This window comes from Asterias amurensis, chromosome 17 (genome assembly GCF_032118995.1).
Source record: "Asterias amurensis chromosome 17, ASM3211899v1".
NCBI lineage: Eukaryota > Metazoa > Echinodermata > Asteroidea > Forcipulatida > Asteriidae > Asterias > Asterias amurensis.
Genome location: NC_092664.1, coordinates 1,575,234 through 1,603,094, shown reverse-complemented (window position 1 = coordinate 1,603,094; position 27,861 = coordinate 1,575,234). Strand labels below are relative to the sequence as shown.

Below are 27,861 nucleotides of genomic sequence, written 5' to 3'. Positions count from 1 at the left end.
TACATGTAAGTGTCTTGCGTTTAAAAGGACACTGTCACGCCCGGGATTCGAACCCCCATTCTGCTGATCAGAAACATCAGAGCTTGAATCCGGTGCTCTTTACTGCTAGGTCATGACACGCCACAAGGTTGCATGTATCAGCAATGAACAAATTCACATGCCATGGGATCAACTCAAATGAAACGAAACCATTCTGTGTTCTACTACAAGAATGTTGACAATTGCTAACAAGTCAATTCAAAACCATTCAACCTGTTTAGTCGTGTCTCTTTGCCTTCCCTCCCTCCCATGCTTTGAATTGAGTCTCAATCTGGCATATAGAAAACCCATGGATGTCCAGTGACTACAAGTTCATAAACACCCTCACTCAAGGAAGTTGAGGTAGCACCGTGAAAACATCTTTTAGAATTTTATTATTTGATTCACACGCTTTCATCGGTCTCAATACCAGGAGCAGGTACTGGGCCCTAAAAGCAATTTGCGTGTAAGATTTGAACTGATGCAATGACGTGCTTGATCGCAAGTTACCACTTAAGTTTTAATTCCTCAGTCTATCGAGACAGTTGCTACATGTATGTCACATGGTTAGGGAGTAGCTTTTGCGTAATAGACCGATCCATTAGGGTCCACCCACGATGCACGTGAGCCTCTCCAATGCCTTTCTGCACAACTCTGTCGCGCACACAAAGCATACGCGCACGCACGTCAGACTTTATTTGTCGGACCTTCCTTGCGTTGTGAGTGGTCAATACGCAATGGGGCGGGGCTTAATGGATCAATCTATTACGCAAGAGACGATGAACGCTCATGCACAGTTCTGAATGGGTGTGTATTGCACAATGATACCAGGGTTTGCTCATCTGGAGGTTGCTATGCAAAAGCTTGCTTTGAACCATTGACATAGCAACTGTCTCTATAATCTGAGGAATTCAAATGTAAGCGGTACATTGTGACTAAGCAAGTCATTGTACCAGACATTATTCAAATCTAACGCACAAATGGCTTTTTTCATGGCTCTGCTTACCGGTGAAATCTGTGATTACGATCCCCTTCTCTGCTTATGTGCAAGCCCTTAATTTCTGCACTAGCTGTGTAAGCGAGAATGCGATGATACTATAAAGCAATACTTCCTTATTGTTTCTACTCTAGAATGCAAAGCAGCCGAAGTCACTACATGTATTTCAATTGAGTAATTTGGTTACATGGATGGGAGGGGAAGGTTGGACACAAGTGGTCAAGGTGCAATTTTCTCCCGTTACTTTAAAGGAAGTAGGGGATAAAGTCATGCAAAATGTCAAGCAACATAGTGTACAATACACATGTCAATGTTATTTTGTGTACAAGCTTCAATCATGGGTGTACTCTCCAGACCATAGTATGAACAACAATGGAACAACAAAGCAATGCTAAGTGTTGCAAATCTTATATTGAGAGTTTTGACTCTTTGATGAATGATAAAATGAGAGTTTTTACTCTTTGATGAATGATAAAATGATAATGGTTGACTTTTGAGATGGCAGCAGATCAGGAACTAATTTGCTTTCAAAAACACAATGCAACAATGTTGGTTTTTGTGAAAGTGCACTGATTCCAACCCTCTAGTTTCAGGACCAAATTAATGTAAAAAAAGATGAGCAACTCCAACAGAAAAAAAAAGTTTAATGTGTTTGAAGGGTCTATGTACTTTTTGTATGACACAAAACACAATGTCCACAGATTTGCATTAACCTTACACAGTTTGAAGATAATGATGGTGCAATGTAGAAAGCTTCCCTTAAAATATTACTTGCTGAGGTGCCGTTAGTTTTTTGTGAAATGAGTAAAACAAGTCACAAAAATTATTTTAGCATGTACAACAAATGTACAACTAATGTAATATTAATTTGAAGAGAAGCTTTCTACCACCATTATCTTCAAACCGTGTAAGTATATACATGTGGACCTGTGGACATTGTGTTTTGTGTTACAAAAAGTACCCAAACCCTTAATTAAAATGAAGTTTTTTTCCCAGACAGATTCCTAGCTCATTGGTCAAGCCTACGTTCATCTACATAGGATCTCAAAAGCTTCTCTTTCTTCTTTGTATCATTCAAAATCCAACGCTAGTTTCCACATTTATCTTTACAAATCTGTTGTTCATGACAGGGTCCCAAAGTAACCCATGAATGAAGTATGGAACCTGTACTACATGTGTTATGATTGTACAATGTATTATGACAGGTATCAAACTCTTACCAATCCAAAATGTCATAAATGGATCAAATGATCAGATGAGTTAAAAAATTGCAAATGGTATCTGGTTAATTTAACTTACTCTTACTCCTTTTTACACGTAGTTTCTCAAGAATTGTGTCGCTGGGAACTAAAAATGAGCAATTTAAAAGACTGCTATCATACACAGAAACTCAACTTTCGCAAAGGATGAAATAAGTGTTTCAAATTTCTTATGATCATTTAAAATAAAGAAGAACCGGATGTAAGTTTTTTGTAAGTATTCCAAATGAAATATTTCTGGTTAATTGTATCAAAATAATGTACATACAGGGTATGTGGTTCTTGTGGCATTGAACTTGACTTTTCACTAATTGAATCTAAGTCTATAGAGCTAAAAAAAAAAGACTTCAAGAAAATTGAAGATTAGGAAGATGTCCCATATGGTACCAAGTAAGTCATCATCTTTGGTATTAAATACACCATAATGTAACAGCTGGCCAGTCTAGCGAGTTTTACTATGGGGCACATGTGGGGACAAAAACCAATTTGGGAAATAACAAAAAATGATATAAGCTGATGGCAATAAGAGCCAGAGTATAAGATTGATAATTGGACGCATAAAACCAACATTCTTCTGCAGTTGGTTCAAACATGTAACCAATAGATGATTCTCACACTTTTCACTGGACACTATTGGTAATTACTCCAAATAATTGTTACCATAAAAATTTACTTGGTAACGAGCAGTGGAGAGCTGTTGCAAAACATTGCCTAATGTAACTTAATCTTTGAGAAAGAGGTACAATGTAATTTCTCACCCAAATAATAAAAGACTTCAGTCCTGAAGCCTTTTATAATGCATCTTAAAGCACACAAAGTTGTGCAACAATGGTGTTTTTTCTTTCATTATTCTCTAGCAACTTCATTGAACTTCAATGACCAATTGAGCCCAAATCTTCACAGGTTTGTTATTTTATGCATGTAAAATGTTGGATACACCAAGTGAGAAGACTGGTATTTGACCCACAAATGTTATTTCTAATCACTGTCCCACCACCACATACAAGTTATATTTTTTAATTTCAAGGGAGTAAACCCTAGCTAGGTTTCCTGAAAAATAACAATTGAAGTTGTTTTTAACTGTTTACCTGTTCCCCCTTGCCTTACCTGATTCACAGTGGTTTGTCCCAAAGTTCCTTGTCATTCCAAGATTACATTCACACTTGTAAGTCAATGTGCTGCAATGTTCCATAACTGGGCAGGTGTCCCACTTTGCATGAGGGTTACAATCAATACTGGAATCTAGAATAAGAATAAAAGATAAAACAAAAAGGATTCAAAATGGTTACTGAAAGTCTGACAGTGCTGCTACATTTTCTTGGAAGACAATTTTGTTTATTGGGTTTCAAAAAAGAGTTGACTCGAGTGGGATTCAAACCAAGGACGGACCTCCGGATTAAGGTGCCGGCGCTCTACCAACTGAGCTATCTTGTCCTCAGTTGGTAGAGCGCCTTGGTTCAAATCCCACTCTAGTCAATTCTTTGTTCAAACCCAAAACTCATTTGAAAATTTACCCAGTCAGTTCCCTCGTGGTTTATATTGATAACTTTGTTTATTATAAAACAAAAAGGTTATGTCACATGACAGTTATTCTATTATGTACAATACAGTACACACATAATTACTACACTATGTATGTAGTTTAAAACCTTCTTTTCCTCAGCTGCTAATCCGTGAAACACGCTTGACGTAAGCACAAAATTCCCTGCTTTCGCAAGCACCGATTCACATCCCTGTTACGGTTAGCAAAGCCATGAAATTGGGCCCTGGTCTGTTGCTAAGTTCTTTCTTCCCCATAATTTGGAAAGAAAATAAGCATTACAAAGCTTAAAGGTAAGGGACATTCAGCCACAAACCTACCCCAAATTTAAATTCTACTAAACTAGAGTGCCTTTTTATTCATGTTATGTGGCCAACCGTAGTTCGTTCATTCCCAAACCATGACGAAATGTTTTGATTGCATTCTACGCGCACAGATAACCAAAGATGCACTGCAGACAATTGGCCACTGAAAACATTTGGCTGACTGTAGACTTTATAACTACTGTACACATGGTACATGGACAACCCAACAGCTGTTGAGCAGCACAGTGCTCCGGCAGAAACAGCCAATTAACAATTTGTTTTAAAATCAATTATGAGCTATTTCACAGGGACTTATTTTAAATGCAGTGCAGAGCACTATTGTATAATCACACATTTTTAAGCAACTTATGTTTTTACAATGAAAAGTCAATCTATCAATCCATTGCACTGGTACATTGTTACGTACAATGTACCTTTGTACAGGTTGTATCTAGACAACTTGCAATGGTGTCAGTTTGGGTGTCAAAATCGTATACAAACATGTACAAAAGATAGTTGACACCCAAAATTATGCGCATTGTTCGGAGTCGCGTTCTGTATTGTGTAAGAAATCAATAGCTACCCCTCGCAAAACACGAAACGCTACAGGTACATGTACGCTGAGGTCACGCGCACGTTTTTACAACAGAGAACAGCTATTGCCAATGATCTGCCTCCTTTTTGAGTGTGACGTCATGCAATGGGTCTATACCCCAAAAGTGGATCATAATTGACTATCACAAATATTGGTGGTTTTGTTTTATGATTTTCTATGTAGACAAGCACCTGTACATATTATGAAGCTGGTCAATTGACATGATTGATTGTTTAGCCTTGTGTTATTGGTAACATCTGCTTATAAATGTGTGTTTTGCACACCTATACATTTGTACTGTAAACTGTAATAGCATGCAGTAAGAGTACAACTTTACACACAGTAATTATGGAAACACAAAAAAACATAATTTTGTTTTATTGCAGATCAAATTCATTGCATACTACAAGTACGCATTCTATATATTCTATAGTTTTATTGTGTGCTGTCCATGTTAACCATGTAACACAAAGGTGTGGTTTCCAGACATACCTGGACCCAGTTTTAAAGGAACACCTTGGATCGGACGAGTTGGTCTATTAAAAGCATTTGTAACCGACTTTTACAAAATGCTTGGATGGAAAGATGTTTTAAAAGTAGAATTCAATGATCCACACAAATTTTCCTCAAAATTGCGTGGTTTTCCTTTTACTTAGCGAACTAACATGGTCGGCCATTTATGGGAGTCAAATGGCCGACCGTGTTTGTGTGTCATTGTATTCTACTTTTACAACATCTTTTCTACCCAAAGACCAATTCGACCGATCCAAGGCATTGTATTCCTTTAAGCAAGGAATCTACGCTTTTGTCAAGAGTAAATGTATTTCACAGAATAGCAGGGAATTTGGCTTGTGCGCGTGCGTACTCCACGTAACTAGGCATTCTACCCTTACACAGCTAGTGCAGAAGTTCGGTGCTTCCAGTACAAGCGGAGAATGGTGATCGGCGTCAGCGTAAAATCCAGCAGTAAGCAGAGCCATGAAATTGGGCCAAGGTCTAAATACACATGAATATTATTCTCTAAAAATCTCACTTTACAGTCACATGTTTATATTGCTATAATAGGCCTACAAGTTTTAAAATAAAGTATTTATTTTTCCAATAAATAACGATCACCAAATCGACACCAAGTCTAGCATTGAATGGGGTTGAATAATAAATAATGCCAACTACATTGTAACTTGACCTAAAGCCTCTTAACATGTGTGAATAATAACCAATCAATCAGGTGCACCTGCAATTAATAAAGGTCTGTGTTCATGCATTAATTATGTACACACATTGCAGGCCTCAGTACCAAAGGTTCTGGTCAGATTGATCTGTTCAACAGAGTTGCCATTTACAAATATTGGTTGACTAAATCGTTATTGAACGAGTTTAGAGAGTCATGTGATGCTCATGTACGAGTGTTACAGAGTTATCTTCAGTCCTTGGGATCTTATCAATAACAAAATGAACAGTTAGTCCTGAAGAGCATGGCGCCTGTATATATAATTTCATTGGCAACCTCAGTTAGGAATTGAAACCCTCAATTTATCTTATAATTAAAGTCCAATGAAACTTGAAGCAACTGAAGACACTATTTTCTCACACACAATTCAAGCATTGTTGCCTATAAAACCTTGAGATGTTAGCTTAAAGGAACACGTTGCCTTGGAGCGGTCGAGTTGGTCTTTGAAAAGTGTTTGTAACCTTTTATAATAAAATGCATGGGTAGGTAGAACACTCCTCGAAATTGCACGGTTTTCCTTTTACCTCGTCGACTAACACAGTTGGCCATTTATGGGATTTGACTCCCATACATAGCCGACCGTGTTACTTCGCAAAGTAAATGGAAAACCACGCAATTTCGAGGCAAATTGTGTGGATGATTGCATTCTACTTTTAAAACGTCTTTCCATCCATGCATTTTATAACAAACGCTTTTTATAGACCAACTTGTCCGATCCAAGGCAATGTGTTCCTTTAACATAATGGCTTGTAAAGAAGTCGCATGATTCAAATGGGTGAAGTCTTTGAGGCAGATGCTGCACGCATTATACTTCAGTGTCCCCCCCCCCAAAAAAAAAGAATATGCAATTTGCAAGAACACTTTGAAGGTTGTCTAGGTACATGTACCCTAGGGAAACCTCTCAGTGAAACACTGTTTTTCAGAGGTGCCCAGCAACTACATGTACATACACATTAAAATTAAAAAATAGTTTTAATATAAAAATATGTATACATACAAATATTAATTAATATTAAAAATAGAAAAACAGCCAAATCTAAATAAAGACTCTGGATAATTATACCACAACACTCAACAGCACAAAAATTTTACAACAAAGCAGAATACAATAAAGACAATGATTAAAATTCTGGTCCAGCCAGGAAAAACACCACAAGCCCCATATATTAAAAATTCAAACTTTTGTATTGAACTTTAAAATTTGCTACAGTGCATAGCAAGGGTTTTTTCAGTGTAAGGGAGAGTTGGTTGAATGAGTTGACCCCACGAGCAGAAAATTTACGTTTACCTGAGTTGGTTTTTGTTTTAAAATGCTTTACAATGCTTGCTCAGTCACACCTGATTGCATTTATAACGAATTGCTGCATTGCTACTCACACCAGATGTTTCAGACCAGAGAATTCTCTGTGATCAGACTAAATCCAGTATTGTTATCACACAGTCTGGGCAAACGCTGGCATCATTACATAACAGATATTATGTTGTCAACAGATACCAGTCTTTGCTAACTTGGTTGTACATGTTTGGATGCCAAACCCAAAACAGAAAATGATGCTTAAAAAGTTGCAGGATATCAGTGACAAATTGTGTGTATGTGAAACTGCATTTTGGTTGGTAACCTTGTTCTGGTTTACAAGCACAATTTTGTTGCGCTTTAGCTACTTATGCTGGCACTGGACACTATTGGGAATTACTCAAAATACTTGTTAGCATAAAACCTTACTTGGTAAACGAGCAATGGAGAGGTGTTGACAGCATTAAACATTGTGAGAAACGGCTCCATCTGAAGTAACGTAGTTTTTGAGAAAGAAGTGTAAATTGTCACTAAAATGTTTGAATTGAATTTGAGACCTCAGCTTAGGTCTCGAATTCAAGCATCTAAAAACACACAACTTGTGCGACAAGAGTGTTTTTCTTCCATTATTCTCTCGCAACTTCAACGACCAATTGAGTCCAAATTTCACAGGTTTGTTATTTTGTGCATGTTGAGATACACCAAATGAGAAGATGGGTCTTTGACAATGCCCTAACCCCTGACTGTTTTTGCTAAAAAATATACCTAATCCGCCAAAATCAATCAAATGAGAGTCTGAGACAGTAAATATGCAACTGTACTGAATCAACCATAATCAACCAAAGCATTCTTTACATAAGTACTGAATCCATCAGAACCAATCACTAACATCTTGGAGTATTTTGATGGATTTGGTCTATTAGGTATCCAACTTTAGTGTCACTACTGGTTGTTACATAGCTGAATCAATCACAATCAACCAACTGAACGAATTGTGATTGAACAAACTCTATGTACATTTACTTGTTTTTTTTTTGGGTGGCTCAGTCTCGATGAAATTATTCTGTTCGCACTGCCGTTACAGGAATATCATTGTTGCATCACTGCCTTTTTTTTTTTTTTTTTTTTTTTTTTTTAATGCTTTTGTGAGGGTTTTTTTGTTGTTTTTTTTCCCCGAAATGCACTGCCATTGCATGAATACCCACTGATATTTTTTGGTTTTGTTCTTCCGACACAAAATGAGGGGGACAAAATGAGTACCAAAAAAATCTTGCTGTGTGGGGAGTCCTAAGATGTGTACTCTCGTCTACTCGGTGGTGCTGGTGGTGTGCCCTGCCTCTTCGCTGCTTACAAGAGATAGGTAGTTGATGAAGCACTGTCCAGCACACAGGTAGACTCCACACGCTTGACAGCCTCGTCTTGTTGTCTTTGTTCTTCCGGACTTTGTCACTCCGTTGTGCAGTCTGCACTAGCGACACCAACGTGCGTAGCGACCTGGCATCCTAGTAGATGTGTGTCCAAGGGCGTTCTTTGCTTTCACCCTCTTGGATCCATAAAACTGCACCTCAGCTCTGCCTTGGGCATACCCGTCGATCAGCTCTGTTGCGACATCCAAGATGAACTTGGAGTGGGTGGGGGCACTTTCATCTTCGTCGGAGCTTTCCGCACTGTTGGTTGCTACGGTGCTGTGGTGATTCCGATTCCGGTAGCATATCCACGCGTTCACTCGAGCTATGTCAACGAGGAAATACAGGATTTTTCGCCACCACAGCTGGGACTTCCTCGAGCAGGAGTAGTAGGATCGTAGCTGATCCCCACGATCAACCCCTCCCATGTAGCGGGTGTAATCAATTGCCTGTGGAGGTGCAGAGATGATCTTTTTCTCGAGGCGTCCAACATCAGGATATCCAACATCTTAGCAGGCTTCTGGCCGTGAGGGTGGGTAATGAAGTTAAGGATGAACCCTGTAGCTGATTCGGCGATGGCGTAAACTTTAAAGCCGGCACGAATTGGCTTCAGGGGCATGAAAAACTTGCGAACGCTAGCCTTGAATCCCCTGTACCGGATCATCGCCTCGTCAATGGTCAGCTCCCGATCAGGCACGTACTTCTTCAGGCACTGTTTGTGGACCTTGTCCCATACCGGCTGCACATGGAACAAGGGGTGCTTGAGCTTGGCGTTGTATCGGTGAGCCTTGTCTTGGATGAGGGAGGGGTCCTTGCTGGCATCGTTACACACAAGAAACTGGCTGATGGAGTCAAAACGGTTGCGGGTCATTGTGGACGAGATGAGGGAGTTACGATAACCGGGATGTGTTGACCAGTAATTTTTGTAATTGGCCACCTTGACCAGACCCATCACGAGGTGTATGCCGAACCAGGCTTTTATCTCTGCGAGTGACGTTAGCCGAACTTGTTTCTCCGCAATTTTTACATTGGTCCACTTGACGATGGTGAGAAGGAGACTGATGGGAAAGAACTTGAGGAAGTACTTCAAAGCCGAAGAGCGTCGGTTGAATGAAGGTCCCAGTGTACCCTTCAGCTTGAAGCTTCTAACTCTGATGTTGTGTAGAGTTCTCGTCAATCCTTCACTGTCCGGGGTGAAGTCAGGCTGGTAGCATGATGGAGGGTCGGGATCGTTGTCCCAGTCCACCTCTGTTGTCTTCTTGCGTTTTACCTTCCATCTAGGGGGGGCTTTTCTAGCCTGCATGGGTGGCTCAGGCACATCACTGATGGAAGATGGCTCATCTACATCGTCATCGTCACACCCTGAAGAAGACATCGCCGCAGCTTCGTCCAAAAATTCTTCCTCACTCTCTGTGTCGGTCATAGCAAGCGCCCTGTAATGCTTACCCATCCTGACCCCTGCATCGGTCGCACTTCTGCGGATGGTCTGTCGTAAATTTCTCTGCTCCTCAATTCTCCTTTTCTTCTGTAAGCCCGAACTTTGCTGCAGGGGGCGTTTTTTTCCATGGCCCAGTGAGCTAGGATCGACTCCCTTACTCCCTTTCGCACTACTACTGCTCTGCTTGTCTTTCTTCTTCGCTTTTCGGCAGCCTTCTTCTTCCTTTCCTCTCTCACGATCTCTAGCAGCTCTCTTCCCCATTGCAGCTTCTTGGAACACTAAGCTCTCTTCACAAGTCAAGCTCTCCTGTAACATTCTTGTTTCTCTTGAAGTCATAATGACACAAGCACGCACATTGAAGTGTGGTGGGTTCACATTTTCACCCTTATTTATAGCTGGGCATGATGTTGAATTCTACAGAAATATTACCATGACAATTACCTATTGTAAAAAACTACTCATTCGTGTTTCTTCAATAAAAAAAGTTATGTAATACAGCATGACATTTATGAATGTTGATTTATGGAGTTTTTTTATACCACCTGTGAATATGAATGGAACTGGTGACCCTTGAACATTCTTGGGTCACCAGTCCATTCATATTCATGAGGTGGTATAGACAAACTAAATAAACAATAGAACACAATGCAAGTGTATGTACATGCAGTGCCCAGGTCATTGTATTCAGCTAATATGCATTGTTTATTTACAGACCCCTAATTAAATGTCAGGAATGTGTGTACTGTAGTAGGAATACAACTATGTCAAAATCAACCAGTGGGTTGACACTCCAATGGAGCTATCTAAAGGACCAAGTCAAACAAAATCAACCAGTGGTGTGTAATAGCTAAAAGACCAACTCTGCCAAAATCAACCAGGATGTTGTGTCCTAACATACCAAATCCATCAAAATCAACCAAATGGTACAACATTGTGGTGTGCCAAATCTTACAAAATCAACCATGTTCCACCGATTGATTTTGATGGATTTGGTGCCGATAGGGGTTTACTCTATGAAATCGGGCCATGTACCGCACTCTGTGATTGTAGCAACAGGGGAGAACTCAAATTTAGTGTTACATTGTACGGTAGTGCAACACACTACATGTGTATACCAACAAACTTAAACTTGGCTTTTCAATGGCTTAATTAAATCCAAGTAAAAATACGCAAATTGTGTTTTCACTTAAATATAAAGAATAATAGTGCATAAATGTAACTAAGACATAATAGGAACTTGAACTTACCTTCATCATCAAGTGGGGTCGTTCTTCTCATAACATAAACAATATTACTTTCATCATCACGTGGCCATTGAGCTTCCAGAGGGATGCATTGACTGTTTGTTTTACACCTGGCATGATAACAGCTTCCTTCTAATATCCAGACTGCATCACAGTATGTCTTGAGGCAACAGGTATCTACACAGTCTTTCTCTGATAGTACAATGCTTTGTCTCTTCAATTGATCATCAGGAATATCCAGACGGTATCCTACATAAGGTGAGTCTGCTGTACATGATGCTTCTGCAAACCCTGTTAGTACAGAGGAAGGATTGTAACATTGTTAAATACACAATTTCATCAAAAATCCATTCATTTTAACTCCTGGCTCATTCAATTTAGGGTGCGGGACGTTCGAATAGGTTTGACCTCATTCCAGGGCCTGATCCAGGTCAGCCCACAGTGCCTTGCTTGTGGAACAGGGGCCGATTTCACGAAACGCTAGTATTAATCCTATTTGAGTCATAGTGTAGTAGTATGCTTTTGTTTATCCTGGCCGTCTTAGAATGGATTGTTGTCCCTTCCTCTTCCTTCCTCCACATCCCGTACCTGTCCTGTACCCTTTTGTCTAATCCCGCTCCTCTAGTTACTCTGTATTTAAGTTACTTTTTTTGAAGTCTTATTATCCTTGTTTTACTTGTATGTATTTGTTTTTGACACTGGCCGAATAAATAATAATAATAATTATAATAATTTAACCCGTCCTAACTTAGGATGGGTTTAATGTATCCTAACGTCCTATACGAAACTGAACTCATCCCAAGTCCTAGGATTAATTCTAACTTAGGAAGAGTTTGGTGAAATCAACGACAGGTCTCTTTGGGCTGGCCTGAGGTGCACGACGTCACCACAAGAGGGCGAGTGTGATTGCTCGATTCACTCTTGTCAGGGGCTCACCCGAATGAGCGTCGCGGCATCGACACAGGGAAGCTTATCGGACGCACCCACTCACTGTGTATTAATAATAATGGTGGCGTCTTAGTGCGCATTACCGTCACTCAGTCACGCTTTTGGCACTGTAACATACAGTATTTCCTGCAACTTACATGTATGTGGGACTGCGTTTGAAGGGCAACTTTGCCTTCGATCGGGGAGTTGGTCAATAGAAGCGTTTTAAACCATTTTTTATGAGTTCGATATGGTTAGAAAGATGTTTTAAAAGTAGAATTTTATGGTCCACACATCCCTTGGAAATTGTGTGGTTTTCCTTTCACTTTCGAACTAACACGGTCGACCATTATGTGGAGTCAAACATTTGAATCCACAACATGGCGTGCAGTGTTAGTTCACGATGCAATATGGAAAACCACATAATGGTCGACCGTGTTAGTTCGAAAGTGAAAGGAAAACCACACAATTTCCAAGGCATGTTTGTGTGGATCATTATATTCTTCTTTTAAAACATCTTTCTTACTAAATCAATTTCATAACAAACAGTTTAAAATGCTTTTCTTGGACCAACTCGCCCTTTAATTACAAGACCTAATCCTCACCATAAAATGGTTTGCAAGGTGCTGTGGCGCAATATGCTGCCAATCAAACCAGGAACACCGGGGCGAACCCCTTCTCTTTTCGATAAGTGCACCGGGTTCTTTTAGAAATACCTTGTAATTGTGAAGTTTCATTGTGAAAATTCTTGACAATGAATCTGATCTTTCAATTTTGTTGAGTATTGAAGTAGCATGACAAATCTTATTGATATACTGATATACTGTTACTGAAGGTAACAAGTGTATGAGAATACGGAGCAAGGTATCGATCACAGTTATCGATGACGTATGTGTATCGATGACGTATATCGATCACGTGTAATCACGAGTATCGATCACGTGTGCATCATAATCTACAGGGCGTGGTTAATGAGTGTGAGATATTCTTTGCTTAGTTCATATAACATACACATTTTTTATGGAAGTTTCTTTGCAGTAAAATGTGCTACTTCAAGAAGCAGGTTCAATGATTTTGCTCAATGGATAAAACACAAAAACAAGTACCTACTACTTTTTACTAATTCCAACTTTAATGAGTATTTTTGTTTACATTTTACTATTTCTACCATGGTTAAGCCCGGTTCATACTTGCTGTGAATGCAAATGCAATACAAATGTTGACGTCACAAATTCATAACGAATAATTCGCAGCAGTTAAACTCTGCTCAACTCACTTCTTGCGAATATCGCTGCAAAAGGTGGGTTGTGACGGCAAATTCACATCAAATTCGATTCGCATATTCGCATTCGGTATGAACCGGGCTTAAGTGCAGCCTGTAAGAAAGAAGATGTGTTCCAAACTGGGAGCAAACTCAAAACATTTCTGCTGGAATCTGGACTGAGGTAGGAATTAATTCAGTGTTCATACAACAAATAAATAAACACTAACCTGTTCTTAACAACAGCATCAGCATCAGAGTGAAATGTATAAAAGACTGCCATCTTATAGGCCTATGAAGAGCTCTCGTCAAACTGTTGACATGCAAACTGGATAAGCTGAGCCTAAACAAGACATGTGACCATATCGGTGGAGTTATGTTCCTAAAAAAGCACGAGTTTGTACAAAAATGGATCCTTGCTTTGGAACATGATGCACAGTAACTTGAGTCTCGGAGTTTGTCAGGTGGTGGATCCATGGTGAAGATTAATCGGTAAAGCTTTAAGAAGGTTTTTGACAACTTGATGACATCAACTTGCTGAAGAGGGCTGTCAGTTCACCTGTGGGAATATAAATTAATTAAGGAAAAGACGTTGGTTATTTTGCCAGTCACTGGCTACTTTTAGGTAAACATCAAAGGCACTGAACATGCCCAGTGATCAGTCTGGGGTACTCCTAGAACTATGAGGTTCGTTCGGCTATCGTCTCCACGTGGAACAACGAACCTCATAGTTCAAGATAGAGTATCCCCTAATGCTTCCTTGTAAAATTATTTTACAAGTGGTCCGATACCTGGTTGCAGAGGTTTAATGCTTCAAAATGTGGGGGTATGCACATGGGCAAGGATAACCCGCTCAGAAGCTACATCTTAAACGGGGTTGAAATCCAAGCGGAAGATGAAGAGAAGGATCTTGGTACACGTGTACCTCACACGAGACTGTAAACCCACCTTACAGTGTACAAAAGCTGCCGGTATAGCAATGCAGAGCCTTAGGATCTTCAGAAGGACCTTCAAGTACATCAATAGGGAAAGTTTTGCTATCTTGTACAAAGCCTACATCAGACCACACCTCGAGTATTGCGTTCAAGCATGGTGCCCATACCTACAGAAAGATATTAAGTGTCTGGAGAAAGTGCAGAGAAGAGCCACCAAGCTAGTACCAAGTCTGAGAGAGAAGGCATGTACGAAGAAAGATTGAGGGAACTTGATTGCGAGGGGACCTCATCGAAACTTTCAAGATTCTAAAGGGGCTTGTGGATATAGACGCCAGAAGTCTTTTTACACTCTCACAAACAAGTAGCACAAGAGGGCATGGCATGAAGCTCTTCAAGAAAAGGCTAAACAAAGGGCTCAATCCCATCAACCAAAGTGTAAGTGTATATGGTGTACTCCATCGCTCATCAATGTTTAATCTTTAGAAGGAGACCAGTGTCTAGTTTAGTTTAGTTAGCATTATTTTATTTTATTCAATTCAATTCACATTTATTTCCACCAAACGAAAACACTAACAGTAACACTATTACCGCAACACATTTCCACAAATGATCAATCAGGAAATATTATTTATAAAAAATATTATCTGTATTTTAATGTTTTCCTTTTTTCATTACTTGTAAAGTCAACAAGTTAGGACATTAATATTAAATTAAACACCAAGGAACGACTTACGTAGATAAGTGTCTTGCTCAAGTCAAAGACATCTTCACAAAAGTGCCGGGTCCGAGATTCGAACCCAATCATTGTGTGATCATGGGGATGACTCACACTCAGCTAGCTAAGCCAACTTGGATTTGGCCACGACGACACGCTAAACGAAAAAATTTTCCAGATGGATTGCATAATCAATCCTATCAGTATCATAATCATGCCAACCACTGAACCAGAGTTAGGCCTACATTACATAGTTTCGCCGTTTCCTTCCTACGTTCATATGGATGTAATAAATGGAACCAGTAAATGCATAAAACCTTAGAGCTAATTAATTAGAGAGGCGGGTATAAAAGAAAGCGTACCATCCTCAAAATGATAAACCTCACCTGTGGCTAATTCGCATCATCGTAAAAAGGCCGGCTGAGTGAGTGAGCGTTGTTTCCCGATTACACCTGTGACTTTTAACTTCATTCTGCTGCCGGTAAAGTCACCAGAAAATGCAAAAATTCATCGTAACAACACGGTACTATGATTAAAACACGTCACTACAATATTTGTCTTTTTAGCAGTCCAGTAAATGAGTAATGGATTCGTATCCCGCCCACAAAATAAGTCTATCTTCATGAAAATTGATAATGTACACACAAAATCCACACTTCGAACTATGTGTGGTATGGGCTTTTATGTACACACACACAGCGTATGTTCAATGGTTGCGTGTGGGACGTGTGTATTGGTACATGACATCGTGTATATTGTTTAGTATGGGCAGCCATCGGGGCAAAAAATACGTGCCCATCTCACCTAACGGATTTCGTCAAATGAAAAGAATGCCAGACGCGCGCGTATATGTTGAACGCACAAAGGTTTTGATACTTCCGGCTCCAAAAACAGGCTTTATCATGTCACACCAGGCAATTTACAGGCAACCAGTTCAAGGCAATCTCTAAGTAGGCGAGAAACGATTCACATTTGAATGTTTACCCAGAATTACTTTTGGGGATCATATTTAAGACATTGTTTGACAAAATTACTCCTGTGCTACCAAAGTGGTCGTGTAGCATGCGCTGCAGTTGGTTGCTCCAAGTTGCCTGTAAAAGTAGCCTTAAGTGTCAATATTGGTCCCTGGGGATTGGTCTTGGGATCCAGCCTATCCCCAGAAGACTATCGTTTTTGGATCCTAGGTCAAGTGTCAAGAACTAGACTGGCCTGTGGGGCATTTGTGTTTAACGCAACTGTTCTTATTTCTTTATTCAAAGAGCAGTCTTTTCATCAGTGAAAGCTGGAAGCATGCATCCATTCAAAACTTTGACAAACCAGACACAGATACCCGATAAATTTATTTTAAAGTTGGACATGGGATACGAAGACAGACGTGTATTGGTACGAGGTCAACAGTGGATGCATTGTTCATCGGGCGTTATGCTTCACTTGCACCCAGCACCATACCAAGAGGGGCGGGTGCAAAAATCTTCCATTTTCTTGGGATTATTGTGTAATCCTCAATTCCAGACTTGCATCATTTTGTTGGATTCACAAGAATTACAAAAGATCATTAGGTTACACTATTGTTTATATCATTAGGCCCTATATTTCGGCATGGGAGACTCCAGCCATGCCTTACAGCCAATGGTTAGGCAGATTCAGTTACTTTATGAGAATGTTTGCTATCTTTATCAATATTTGCACACATAAGTGGTCAATTAAGGGGGGGGAATCTTTTTTTCTGTACTGTTAACTAGCAACAGTAGAGTTTTTTAATTGCCATTGTAAAGTTGCCCAGAAATGTGTTGATTGCTTGTTTCTGTTTTTAAGAATCAACCAATTAAAATCAATGCATTATCTTGTTAATAATTTGTAATACAGTATTGCAACCGTATTACCCCATTACTCTTGGATACTCAAACCAATAGAGAAAAGATCACAGAAGGATCACCCAAAGCTTGTCCCTTAGAGCATATGAGTAACTAAGTATTACATACAAAGAAGCAACCATGTAGCTGTTCAAAAAACACCGGTGCTGGCGGCGGGGATCATTGTTTAATAAGGTTAAACTGAAAAAGGAAATTTGTACCAACCTGGTTGTAAAATAATACAGTCAAGTTATTACTCAAGTACAAGTTATCAAAAGTTTTATTTGTAACAATGGATTAAAGTAGACCTACTGTAAAATAGTGGGCGGATGTATTGGTATCAAAATGAAGTCAAAATACAATATGAAAATATGAATACAATTTGCATAGAATAAGTACTGAGTAAACATAGCCTGGTGAGTTTTGTCTTTGTAGTATCCCCAACAGCAAAAGTTATATATGGTGAGATTACCAGGCTATCCCCCATCCCCATTAACATATAAGAACACCATTGACCTGAATTTCAACATTGCCCATGAATGCAATAATCACATTTGAAACATGTTAAAGGGTTTGTGACACAAAACACAATGTCAACAGATTTACATTAAACTTACACAGCTTTAAGATAATTATGGTAGAAAGCTTTCCTTAAAACATTACTTGCTGAGATGCTGTAGTTTTTTAGAAATGAGTAAATAAATGTCTCAAAAATAATTTTTGTCTCAGAGATGAAAATTATTTTGGCATGTTCAATGTATTTACCAGTACTGGTATTTATGCGACTCTCCTGAAAACATCGCTCTGTCACAGAGCGATGTTTTCTGTGATTTTCATTTTCTTTCTCAAAAACTTGACGACTTATGAAGCTGAAACTTCTACAGGTAAATTATATTACAACCATTTTTCTTCACATTGAGTAGGGATTCATGTCATGGCCAAAAACTTGATATACAAAAGGTATCAAAACCCTTTAAAAGAGTTGAAACATGGCAGGCATTTTCAAAGGCTGAGTTGTAGCAATACATCAATATGTTAAGCTATGCCTGCATTAAGCTATGAAGCTCGTAATAACAATGTAATACAAAACAAACAAAAAAGTCCACCAAGGGGGAAGTACATCAACATTATATGAAAGTTAATTGCTTTTACCCATACACTGATGTATGTTAGCACTGTATACTTGGTACTTTCCCGAGTCCTGTGAAAAAATATTACAGGCATATTACTTGGGTGGGATTCGAACCCATGACCCTTTAAATTCTAGAGGCAATTCTACCAACTAGACTACCGAGATTGCCCGGTAGCTAGAGGCAGTTCGAATCCTATGTTTTGGCAGCGGGTACCGCAACGATATAAAAGATGTTAAATTTGCATCGGGGATAAAGAATACTAATTTTTATTTTTACCCATACACAGATGTATGGTTACATGTTGTTCTAAGACTTCAATGTTAATCCCCCTTTGCCACAGGGAGCATTCAGGAGTTCAAACACATCATCTGTAGACAACACATCAGGGAATCAGACTCCTTCACCAGTAACACCGATGGTACCACCCATACGACAAGGGGTCATGTCACCTGCACAATCACTAATCTCATTTATCTCATATCTTGCAAAGTCAAAACGTTAGACCAATACCTATTTTTTTTGCATGTACATGTATACCATACATGTAGGTCCCTTTGGTTGGTAGGCAGTTTGCAACAGCTAATTCTATTTTCTCAAGATTTCAATAGGTCGGAGCAAAAATTCACATCTGTGATTGGTAAATTGTTTACAGACAGACACTAGACACTATTGGTAATTGTCAAAGACCAGTCTTCTCACTTGGTGTTTCTCAACATATGCATAAAATAACAAACCTGTGAAAATTTGAGCTCAATTGGTCATTGAAGTTGCAAGATAATAACCAAAGAAAAAACACCCTTTTGTCACACAAAGTGATGTGCTTTCAGATGCTTGATTTTTGAGAGCTCAAAATCTAATTCCGAGGTCTCGAAATCACATTCGCCGAAAATTACTTCTTCCTCAAAAACTATGTTACTTCAGAGGAAGCCGTTTCCCACAATGTTTAATACTACATGTATCAACCCCTCCCCATTACACGTTACCAAGTAAAGTTTTATGCCAACAATTATTTTGAGTAATTACCAATAGTGTCCACTGCCTTTAAGTGGTTAATGAATTGGTCTCAATGTGTGAAGACGTACACAGCGCTGGCCAGTCTTAAAGTGGCTCAAATACATTCAGCCTTAACTTTGAACTTTGACCCCGACCCCATATTCAGGCTTGGATCATCTGCTGTAGATTCCTCATATTGTTACGTAGGTCTGGAGTTGGACTCATTCTGTGTAGTGTTCTGAATGCCTTTAGTCTGTCTGCAGACATTTCAAAGTCATGTGCTTTCTTTCTTGCTACCTTCACAACCTAAAGGGAAATCACACAATAAGTATTTATTGAGACTGCAATTTAATGAGATTGTCCAACAAATAAGAGTCGATATTTCCTATAAATCGTTACCTTTTTAAAAAATGTATAAGAAAGTTAACTTAGTTTGGGTTTGAACAAAGACAAATTTTCTGGAGCAGGACTTGAACCAACGACCTCTGGATTAACGCACCTGGGCTCTACCAATTGGGCTATCCAGCCCTTTGTTGGCGATCTCCCTCTTTATAGTCAAGCTAACTTGTGACAATTCCACTGCCATGCGCGGTACAATTTTGTTAGAGTAGTATTTAATAAACAATATATATTTTCTGATCAGCAGTGTGGGTTTGAATCCCCAGCCGTGACACTTGTGTCCTTAAGCAAGACACTTAGCCATTGCTTCGTCCTTCGGATGGGACGTAAAGCCGTTGGTCCCATGTGTTGTGTAACGCATGTAAAAGAACCCGGTGCACTTCTCGAAAAGAGAAGCGGTTCGCCCCGGTGTTCCTGGCTGTGGCTGCTGTATGCGCCGCAGCACCTTGTAAAACCTTATAAGGTGCTAAAAAATTGGGTCTCAGAATTCATCACTGCAATAACCTATCTTTCTGAAAGTTTGTATATACTCAGCGCCTTGAGTACCTTGTTTGGTAGATTCGTGCCACCACTTTGATATTATTATTATTATATTTGGAGTCTTACTAATATTTGAAGTATTCTTCTTTCGAGTCCATCTACTCTTCAAATGTTTGGCCAGGAGTCTCCATTTTTGAGTCTTATATTGCACATTTATCCACCAATAAGATGATTGGCTTGACCAAAGAGGAACACTTTATAAGACACGCTTTGAGGTTTTGAAGTTGTTATGAACTATCAGCAGCCATTGCCAGAAACACCAGGTAATTAGCAATATGTGTAACTGGATTATTTTGCTAACAACACACAGGATCAATGGCTTTATGTCCCATCCTAAGGATGAAGCTATAATGATGAAGTGTCTTGCTTAAGGACACAAGTATCACGACTGAGACTCCAACCCACACTCTGCTGATCAGAAACACCAGAGCTTGAGTCAAGAATACATTTGACCGCTCGGCCACGACACGCCGTCAAGTATATATCTACAGGGAACTAAATATGTTACCTACTTAACTAACAGGTAGGAGGACTACTACAAGTTGAATTGAGGACCAGGATGATTATTTTTTAAGCTTGTTATTACTTATTAATAAATAACTCTTGATTATGATGTCAATTAGCAATGGTGTGTCATGGCCTAGCGGTTAAGAGCACTGGATTCAAGCTCTGGTGTTTCTGAGATTGGTTCGAGTCCTGGTCGTGACAGTTGTGTCCTTAAGCAATGATTGCTTTGTAAAGTTGGGGAGGTAGTGCTTTCTGCTCTACCAGCTATGCTTCCGATGGATGATACCCATGCCTACATCCGTATGGACTGTGAAGAGGGTAACCCTGTTTTAGCCCAATGACAGTATGTGGCAACGGCACATGGACAAATAGTTGTTTGTAGCACACGAAGGCCTTGTGTCTCTGGCGACTTAAAAAAAAAAAAAGTTGTTCATGCTAGTAGCACCAAACAAGGCTAAAAGCCACTCTAGGTAAGGGGCTAGAAGAAGAAAATGATTTCCATGAAAATAACTCAGGAGAGCTGGAGGCAGGAATTGATGTTCCTCTAATAAAACAGTCCAGATTGTAGGATGGGGGGGAAACATCCACTAAGCAAGGAGTTCCAAAGAGATGCAGTACGTGGAATAAAGCTGTTGGAATGACTCTTTTTTCTACATCTCAACAAATCAATGGTGTATGGGTGAGAAGAAGCAGAAAGTCTGGTTTCACGCTCAAACACCCTATGTAGGTCGGACACACAGGTGGCACATTTACAAAAAGTAGCCTTACCTCATCTGGTAGGTTGGCAAGTTTAGCAGCATTGAAGCCATAGCTCTTGGGGCATGCACCAGCAGCAAACTTGTAAAGGAAGGTGATTGTTTCTTGACTTGGGTCTTCCTCATTCTCATTCTCCACCATACAAGCCTTGGGAGAAAGCAGATAGAGATCACACTCAGGAACAAAAATCAATCTGTACAAAATCCCCCATTTCATAAAGCTGCTAAGCACAAAAATTTGCTTAGCATGAAATTTCTTCCTTGATGAAAACAGGATTACCAACCAAATTTACATTTGTTGCATATTGCATATTGCTTGTTACTGATATTCAGCTGTTGTTTGCTTATCCTGAAAATCACATGGAAATTTGGTTGGTAAACCTGTTTTTATTAAGGAAAAATTTCATGCTGAGCAAATTGTTTTGCTAACAGGCTTTATAAAAATTGGGCCCTGGACCCAATTTCATAGAGCTGTTTTTAAAAGCACAAAAAGTAGTTAAGCACAACATAACTACGCTTACCAGAAAAAGGTTACCAGCCAAACTACCAAAGTCACAGTGGTCAAATGGTAAGACTGCAGGACTTGCAATCACAAGGTTGTGGGTTTCGAATCCCCCAGCCAACCATTGATTTCACAATGACTAGAATAAATAGTGTCGTCTAGTTCCTGAATCACAATTTCTTGATTTGTGTAATTCATAATCATAGACGTTAACGCAATGTTTGTAAGAGAGATTGGCTGTTGCCAGCTTGGTGCTTTTATCCCCTTGTGGGAGTTTGCCGAGTTTCCTTGCATTTTGCCTTTGAGGGTTTTTTTAATAGAATTTTTTTCAGTCTTTTTAGTACATCTACATTTTTGAAAAACTGAATTGCCTCAAAATGAAGTTAAAATTGAATATATAAAAAAGAAAAAGAAATGTGTGTTACCATATGACCTAGTTGAATATTGGCATCATGTCCATACTCCTCGACCAATGAATGATAATGAGTTGAGAATAGGGTTCGGCATTTGATTCTACCAGAGAGCTCCATCACTACAGCACTAGCAATGGCCGTACCATCATACGTAGCTGTTCCTCGTCCTACAAGCCAAGCAGTATACATGTATTATAAAAAAGTCTACTTTAGTAACTTGCTTCTTTCTTCATGGTGATATTGGTACACTGCCAAGCATATTATGTGGTTTATATCCCCTTAAGGTGATCTAGCTGCCGCTTCCCAGGTTGTATCGTAATTTGGGTGTGATCCCTGGCTACACAGCAGTTAACAGTTGTATGGCTTCTGACTGGCACCCCCCAAACAAAGTGTGACCTAGATAAATTTTAATTTTCACAAACAGACACTCATCATTTACGCATTGATTTGTACACGACGTGCGCACATGGACCTAGTTGGCACTGTTTTCACGAATAGAATCGTTTATCAAAATAAAAATAATAATATCAAAGTCTTATTTACCGGTAGCGCACGTATCTACCAAACAAGGTACTCAAGGTGCTGAATATACAAACTTCCAGAAAGATAGGTTATTGCAGTGATGGATTCTGAGACCCAACTATGTAGCACCTTATAAGGGTTTACAAGGTGCTACGGTGCATTCAGCAGCCACAGCCAGGAACACCGGGGGGAACCCATTCTCTTTTCGATAAGTGCACTGGGTTCTTTTACATGCGTTACACAACACATGGGACCAATGGCTTTACGTCCCATCCGAAGGATGAAGCAATGGCTAAGTGTCTTGTTTAAGGACACAAGTGTCATGACTGGGGAATCGAACCCACACTCTGCTGATCAGAAACACCAGAGTTTGAATTCGGTGCTCTTAACCGCTCGGCCACGACACTTCCGTGTTTAACAGTTGATTACTTAATAATAAACTTACTGTGATTAAAATAAAAACATATTTGCATGGTTTAGGATGGCACTTTCATGTTTGGAAAAATGCTAACGTTTAAAAGGAAAACAGTACCCGAAACAATCATTTCAAATATAGTAAAACTTCAAACGCGCTTTTCTCCAACATTAGAGTTTGGCTGCAGGGGCTATATAATGTGCCCCCTCCTGAAAACAGTGACAATATGACAACCATTTACAAAAAGCATTTTTACCTAATTCATCCATTAAGACTAAGGAATGTCGTGTGGCATGTTGTAGAATACTAGCCGTTTCACTCAACTCAACAAAGAAAGTACTCTCTCCTGAAAAACAGTAACACAAATTGTATAAAACATTGACCAACAAACAGCAAGGCAAATTGCGTTTAAGTAGGATTTGAAACTTTGCATGGTGGAAATACGATATGGAAAGGTTTGCGGTAACACCATGTAATGAACATCTCTAATGAGTTGGGGTGGTTCTGAAAAGAACCATTGGTTTCAACTCGACTTGTATGCTCTCAGTATGCAGCTTTCTCCAGAAGACGATCAAAGAATACTGATCGAAACGTTGAGCTGAAACCAACTGTTCTTTTCAGAACTTTCTTAAGTTAAACGAGTTAAACGAGAACAAAACCGAGGTCATTCATTTTTCCAGTCGTCAAAGACCCATTAGTCCTCTCTCTAGTATCACATTGAACAATACCTCCATATGCCCAGTGTCAAGTGCTCGCAACCTCAGAGTTCTGTTTGATACCCATCTTTCACTTAACAATTATGTCAGCAATGTATGTCGTGCTGCTTCGTTTGCTCTTTATAATTTTGGCTCCATCAGACAATATCTGGATGTGAAATCTACTGAAAATTTGGTTCATTCCTTTGTAATGTTTTCAGAACATACGTATTGAGAACGAGTTCAGAACATATGTATTGAGAACAAGTTCGGTGTGATGGGGGTATCACATAGAAGTGAAACAAGCCGTACTACTTACCAGAGAGTATGTTATCTCTAGCTCCTAGACGTGTAAAGACTCGATCCACCGGAGTGAGACGACATTGGTCAGCAGGAACAAAACACCCAAGCTGGGCCATGATGACCATCAGTCCGACCTGCCTCATTAATGTGGACTTGCCTCCCATGTTGGGACCAGTCACTAATACACAGCAACTCTTGTCTGTTTCCGCTGGGTCAGCGTTCGTTTCCATGGCATTATCCTGTACAAAATGTTAATAATTTTATATTTCAGATACCGTTTAGTTTGGTCCAGAAATCATGAATTTTACCTAGCAGCAAATAACAAATCATTCAAAGCTCATTTAGTCAAGTCCGAGCAGGGTGAGTGAAAAAGAAGTTGACCGAGATTTCTGATGTAAAAACAAAACAACAACTGACACTCAAAACCCCAGTGAAGCACACTCCTTGTTGCTATGGATCGACCAATCAGAATTGGCTATTCAAGCCTGCTTGAAGATAATATTTGTTATTTGTTACGCTTTGGGCAAAGATAAACAGCCTCCAGGATACGTAGATTTTGATACAATTCTTTGAAAGTCATTTATTTCTTACATCAGTAGTTCCAATGTAGGTATCATTGGGAATGAAGTCTCCACCAGTGAATGTCCGACTGATGCATGGATGGCGACCATTTTGAATTGTGATGAATGGCTGTAAAAAAAGGAGGGAAATGAAATCGTGAACCTTCCAAAGAAGTATTTTAACAGGGCCCAACTTCATTACTCGTGTGCACGCTTGGTAAACAGCAAAGATAGTGTATGGCATGTGATGTTGAATGGAACAATGAGAACTCGACCCTCAGTCATGAATATGTATGAGGTATAGTAATACTTGATAAAGTTAAAGGTACAATAAGAAAATGTTTATTACCCGGTCGAGACAGGCCCTCCAGACACACGACCGAACCAAATAGATTTACATTATAGGTTCATGACAAGATCGATGTCTGAACCAAGACGCTCCAGAGTCGTTCCGAATGACTGCAACAGTCGATCTTTCGACTTCCAGCGCGTCCTGTCTCTCCTTACTGTTTGAGACATTGGTTTTCTTATGTACTTAATTCAAAACTTGGTTCGGCACGACTCTGAAGAGCCCATCTGAACGGGGTGTAATATGGCTAAGAAGAAAGGCTAACCAGAAAATATTCTCATAACTTGAACTAATTCTGTAGCGTCGCTCTAATGATGAAACTTTAGATTATTTTTACAAATCTACACTTAACTTTAGATTTAGTTGGTATGACACTGCTCTACTTTTGCAAGGGCTGAGGGTTCGAATTCCACCCGAGTAATACATGTATGTCTGTTATTTTGTTTTCATAAAACTTGAGCATACAGTGCTAACACACATCAGTGTATATGGGTAAAAACCAAAATTAATAATCTTTATCCCAATGCAAATTTAACATCTATTAAAACCTTTAGATTTATTACGAATCTACACTTAACTGTAGATTCATTACGCATCTACAGTCGAGTGTACTTAAGATATAGAGTGTACTTAAGTGATAGTTCAACTTGAAAATGACAGTCTTTCCAAAAATAACATGATGTGAAAAACCCAGCTGAAACCATGTTATATTTAAATTTCCAAAGACATTTCCCAGTTTAACAATTTACTTTAGTAAAAACATACCTTTAAACAAACCATTGTACTCGATCTACAAATCTACACTTTCTCATCTGTTGTCCTTAAAAGAGGCAACAATTGAAAACTACTAACCTGCATATTGTGAGTTGGTGAAATGATTTGTGGTCGGCACATTGGCCCGTCAGACGCCTGACTGACATATGAGAGGCTTTGTAGTACATCCAGAACAGACAGACACTGAATCACTTGGTCCCAGTCAGTATAGCTGCAGAGGGAATAATGTAAATACATTTACAAGTGTTACCGGGTTTGAAGCTTTTAGGCATATTTGACCTTTCAGAAAGAAGGGGGACAGCTGGCCTTGAAAACGATACCGGAGAGGAAATGCATAAACTGAACGGGAGAAAAATAAACGAAACGGGGTGTAAACAGGACTAGGAATGAACCACTAGCAGGACCCGCGCAAAACTCAAATAAGAAGCGCAACTGATAAATAAAAAGAAACAGGAAAAAGGACAGGCAAGAGTACGATTTCACAAAGCACTAAAAGGTTCGTTGTGACTCCAATGTCCCCACTTACCCCCCCTCCCCCCTCCACCACGCTACTCGCAGAATTATGTACGGCGCAATGATTTCTAGCGGAAGCCGCGACGGGGTATGAGGAAAAGAACCACCAGCGGGATCCGCGCAAAACTGGAAAACATGAGTTATCGGCATACAGTGGCAAGCTAAGAACAATGCCAACGCACAGGGTCGCGAGGAGGAAGGCACACGGAGGCGCGGATGATTTGTATTGTGGGTCACTCCAAAAAAGCACCCCAACCCTTTAGAGGGTATAGGGGGCCATTCCAAACTCTTACTGTTCATCAAAAGCATGAAAGACCCTCCTCATGGAGTCTCGAAGAGCCACACTTCGTCTCTCCTCTTCAGAAACAAGGTCAGCAAACATCTCCTGAATCTCAGTAGTCCAGTATCGTTTGAATCCCTTCTTAGATGATTGCAACTCATAATCCTCAGGGGTGTGGCGAGAGAGGGCGCTCTCCGGTACCTCCAACTGGAACCGGTTCTTTCCTGTTCCCCAGTAGGTGATGGCCTAAAAGGTTGAATCAATAATAACTTAATTCTTATATTTCCAAATACATTTACATCGACTAAAACCTTGCAGAACTTCACCATGAATGGCTTTGTATGTCAGTAGTAGGATATGAAACAGTATTCTGTATGTAATAATGGTGATGCTGCTACATTCTTTTGTGCTCTTTTTAAAGGGACACGTTTCTCTGGATCGGGTGGGTTGTCTTAGGCGGGCGTTTGAGACCCGTTTGTTATGAAATGCATTGCGGTTTGCGATTGGACGGATGGTTTGGGAGTGGAGTATGGTGGTTCGAAGCATCATGGCTAAGTGTCTTGCTTAAGGACACAGGCGTCACGACTGGGATTCAAACCCACACTCTCCTGATCAGAAACACCAGAGTTTGAGTCCAGTGATCTTATCCGCTCAGCCATGACACGCCGCATGTAATGACAATTTTTATACATGTAGGATCATTAAAATAATCCAAGATATGCACAGATTTGAAGTCTACCGGTCCATCTGCACACTTACCTTACACCCGAGCCTTTTGCGTTGTTTATCTAGATAGTCATCCAGCCTCTGATTGGCTGATTTCATGGCAGCGATGGCGCCATCATACTCGGGGTCAACACCCTTGTTTGGAACAATAGCTCCGGCCTCTTTAGCTTTTTTGTGGTCAAACGCATTCTACGAAGATAAAAGATCATTAATTCAGAACAAGTACCTATGCCCAATTTCATAGAGCTGCTTGAAGACACTGGACACCTTTGGTAATTGTCAAAGACTAGTCTTCTCACTTGGTGTATCTCAACATATGCATGAAATAACAAATAACAAACCTGTGAAAATTTGAGCTCAGTTGGTCGTCGAAGTTGCGAGATAATAATGAAAGAAAAACCACCCTTGTCACACGAAGTGCGCATCCTTAGCCATGTAACATCTTTGTATCACATCACATGATA

General features: G+C 39.7%; 2 protein-coding genes and 1 pseudogene across 5 annotated transcripts in view; all 3 read right to left on the bottom strand.

Moving 5' to 3' along the window:
- Positions 1-15,874, bottom strand: part of LOC139949470 (dyslexia-associated protein KIAA0319-like protein) — a 46,791-nt gene extending 30,917 nt beyond the window's left edge. For 2 of the 4 annotated variants that reach the window (XM_071947817.1, XM_071947819.1), the window contains exons 1-4: positions 15,552-15,874; positions 13,746-14,074; positions 11,331-11,618; positions 3,382-3,516 (exon numbers count right to left, since the gene is read on the bottom strand). In XM_071947817.1, coding sequence (XP_071803918.1) covers positions 3,382-3,516; positions 11,331-11,618; positions 13,746-13,992 — 670 coding nt within the window. In that variant the 5' untranslated portion in view covers positions 13,993-14,074; positions 15,552-15,874. Of the gene's footprint in view, positions 1-2,314; positions 2,363-3,381; positions 3,517-11,330; positions 11,619-13,745; positions 14,075-15,183; positions 15,226-15,551 lie in introns of those variants that run through there. The other 2 variants (XM_071947820.1, XM_071947818.1) reach the window with 2 other exon arrangements.
- LOC139950035 (uncharacterized) lies at positions 8,546-10,419 on the bottom strand (annotated as a pseudogene).
- A 1,441-nt stretch (positions 15,875-17,315) lies between the features above and the next one.
- Positions 17,316-27,861, bottom strand: part of LOC139949762 (DNA mismatch repair protein Msh6-like) — a 30,130-nt gene continuing 19,584 nt past the window's right edge. Inside the window, exons 21-29 of the mRNA XM_071948298.1 lie at positions 27,431-27,586; positions 26,685-26,917; positions 25,957-26,089; positions 24,787-24,885; positions 24,212-24,434; positions 23,454-23,543; positions 22,273-22,427; positions 21,359-21,493; positions 17,316-19,450 (exon numbers count right to left, since the gene is read on the bottom strand). Coding sequence (XP_071804399.1) covers positions 19,307-19,450; positions 21,359-21,493; positions 22,273-22,427; positions 23,454-23,543; positions 24,212-24,434; positions 24,787-24,885; positions 25,957-26,089; positions 26,685-26,917; positions 27,431-27,586 — 1,368 coding nt within the window. The 3' untranslated portion in view covers positions 17,316-19,306. The remainder of the gene's footprint in view (positions 19,451-21,358; positions 21,494-22,272; positions 22,428-23,453; positions 23,544-24,211; positions 24,435-24,786; positions 24,886-25,956; positions 26,090-26,684; positions 26,918-27,430; positions 27,587-27,861) is intronic.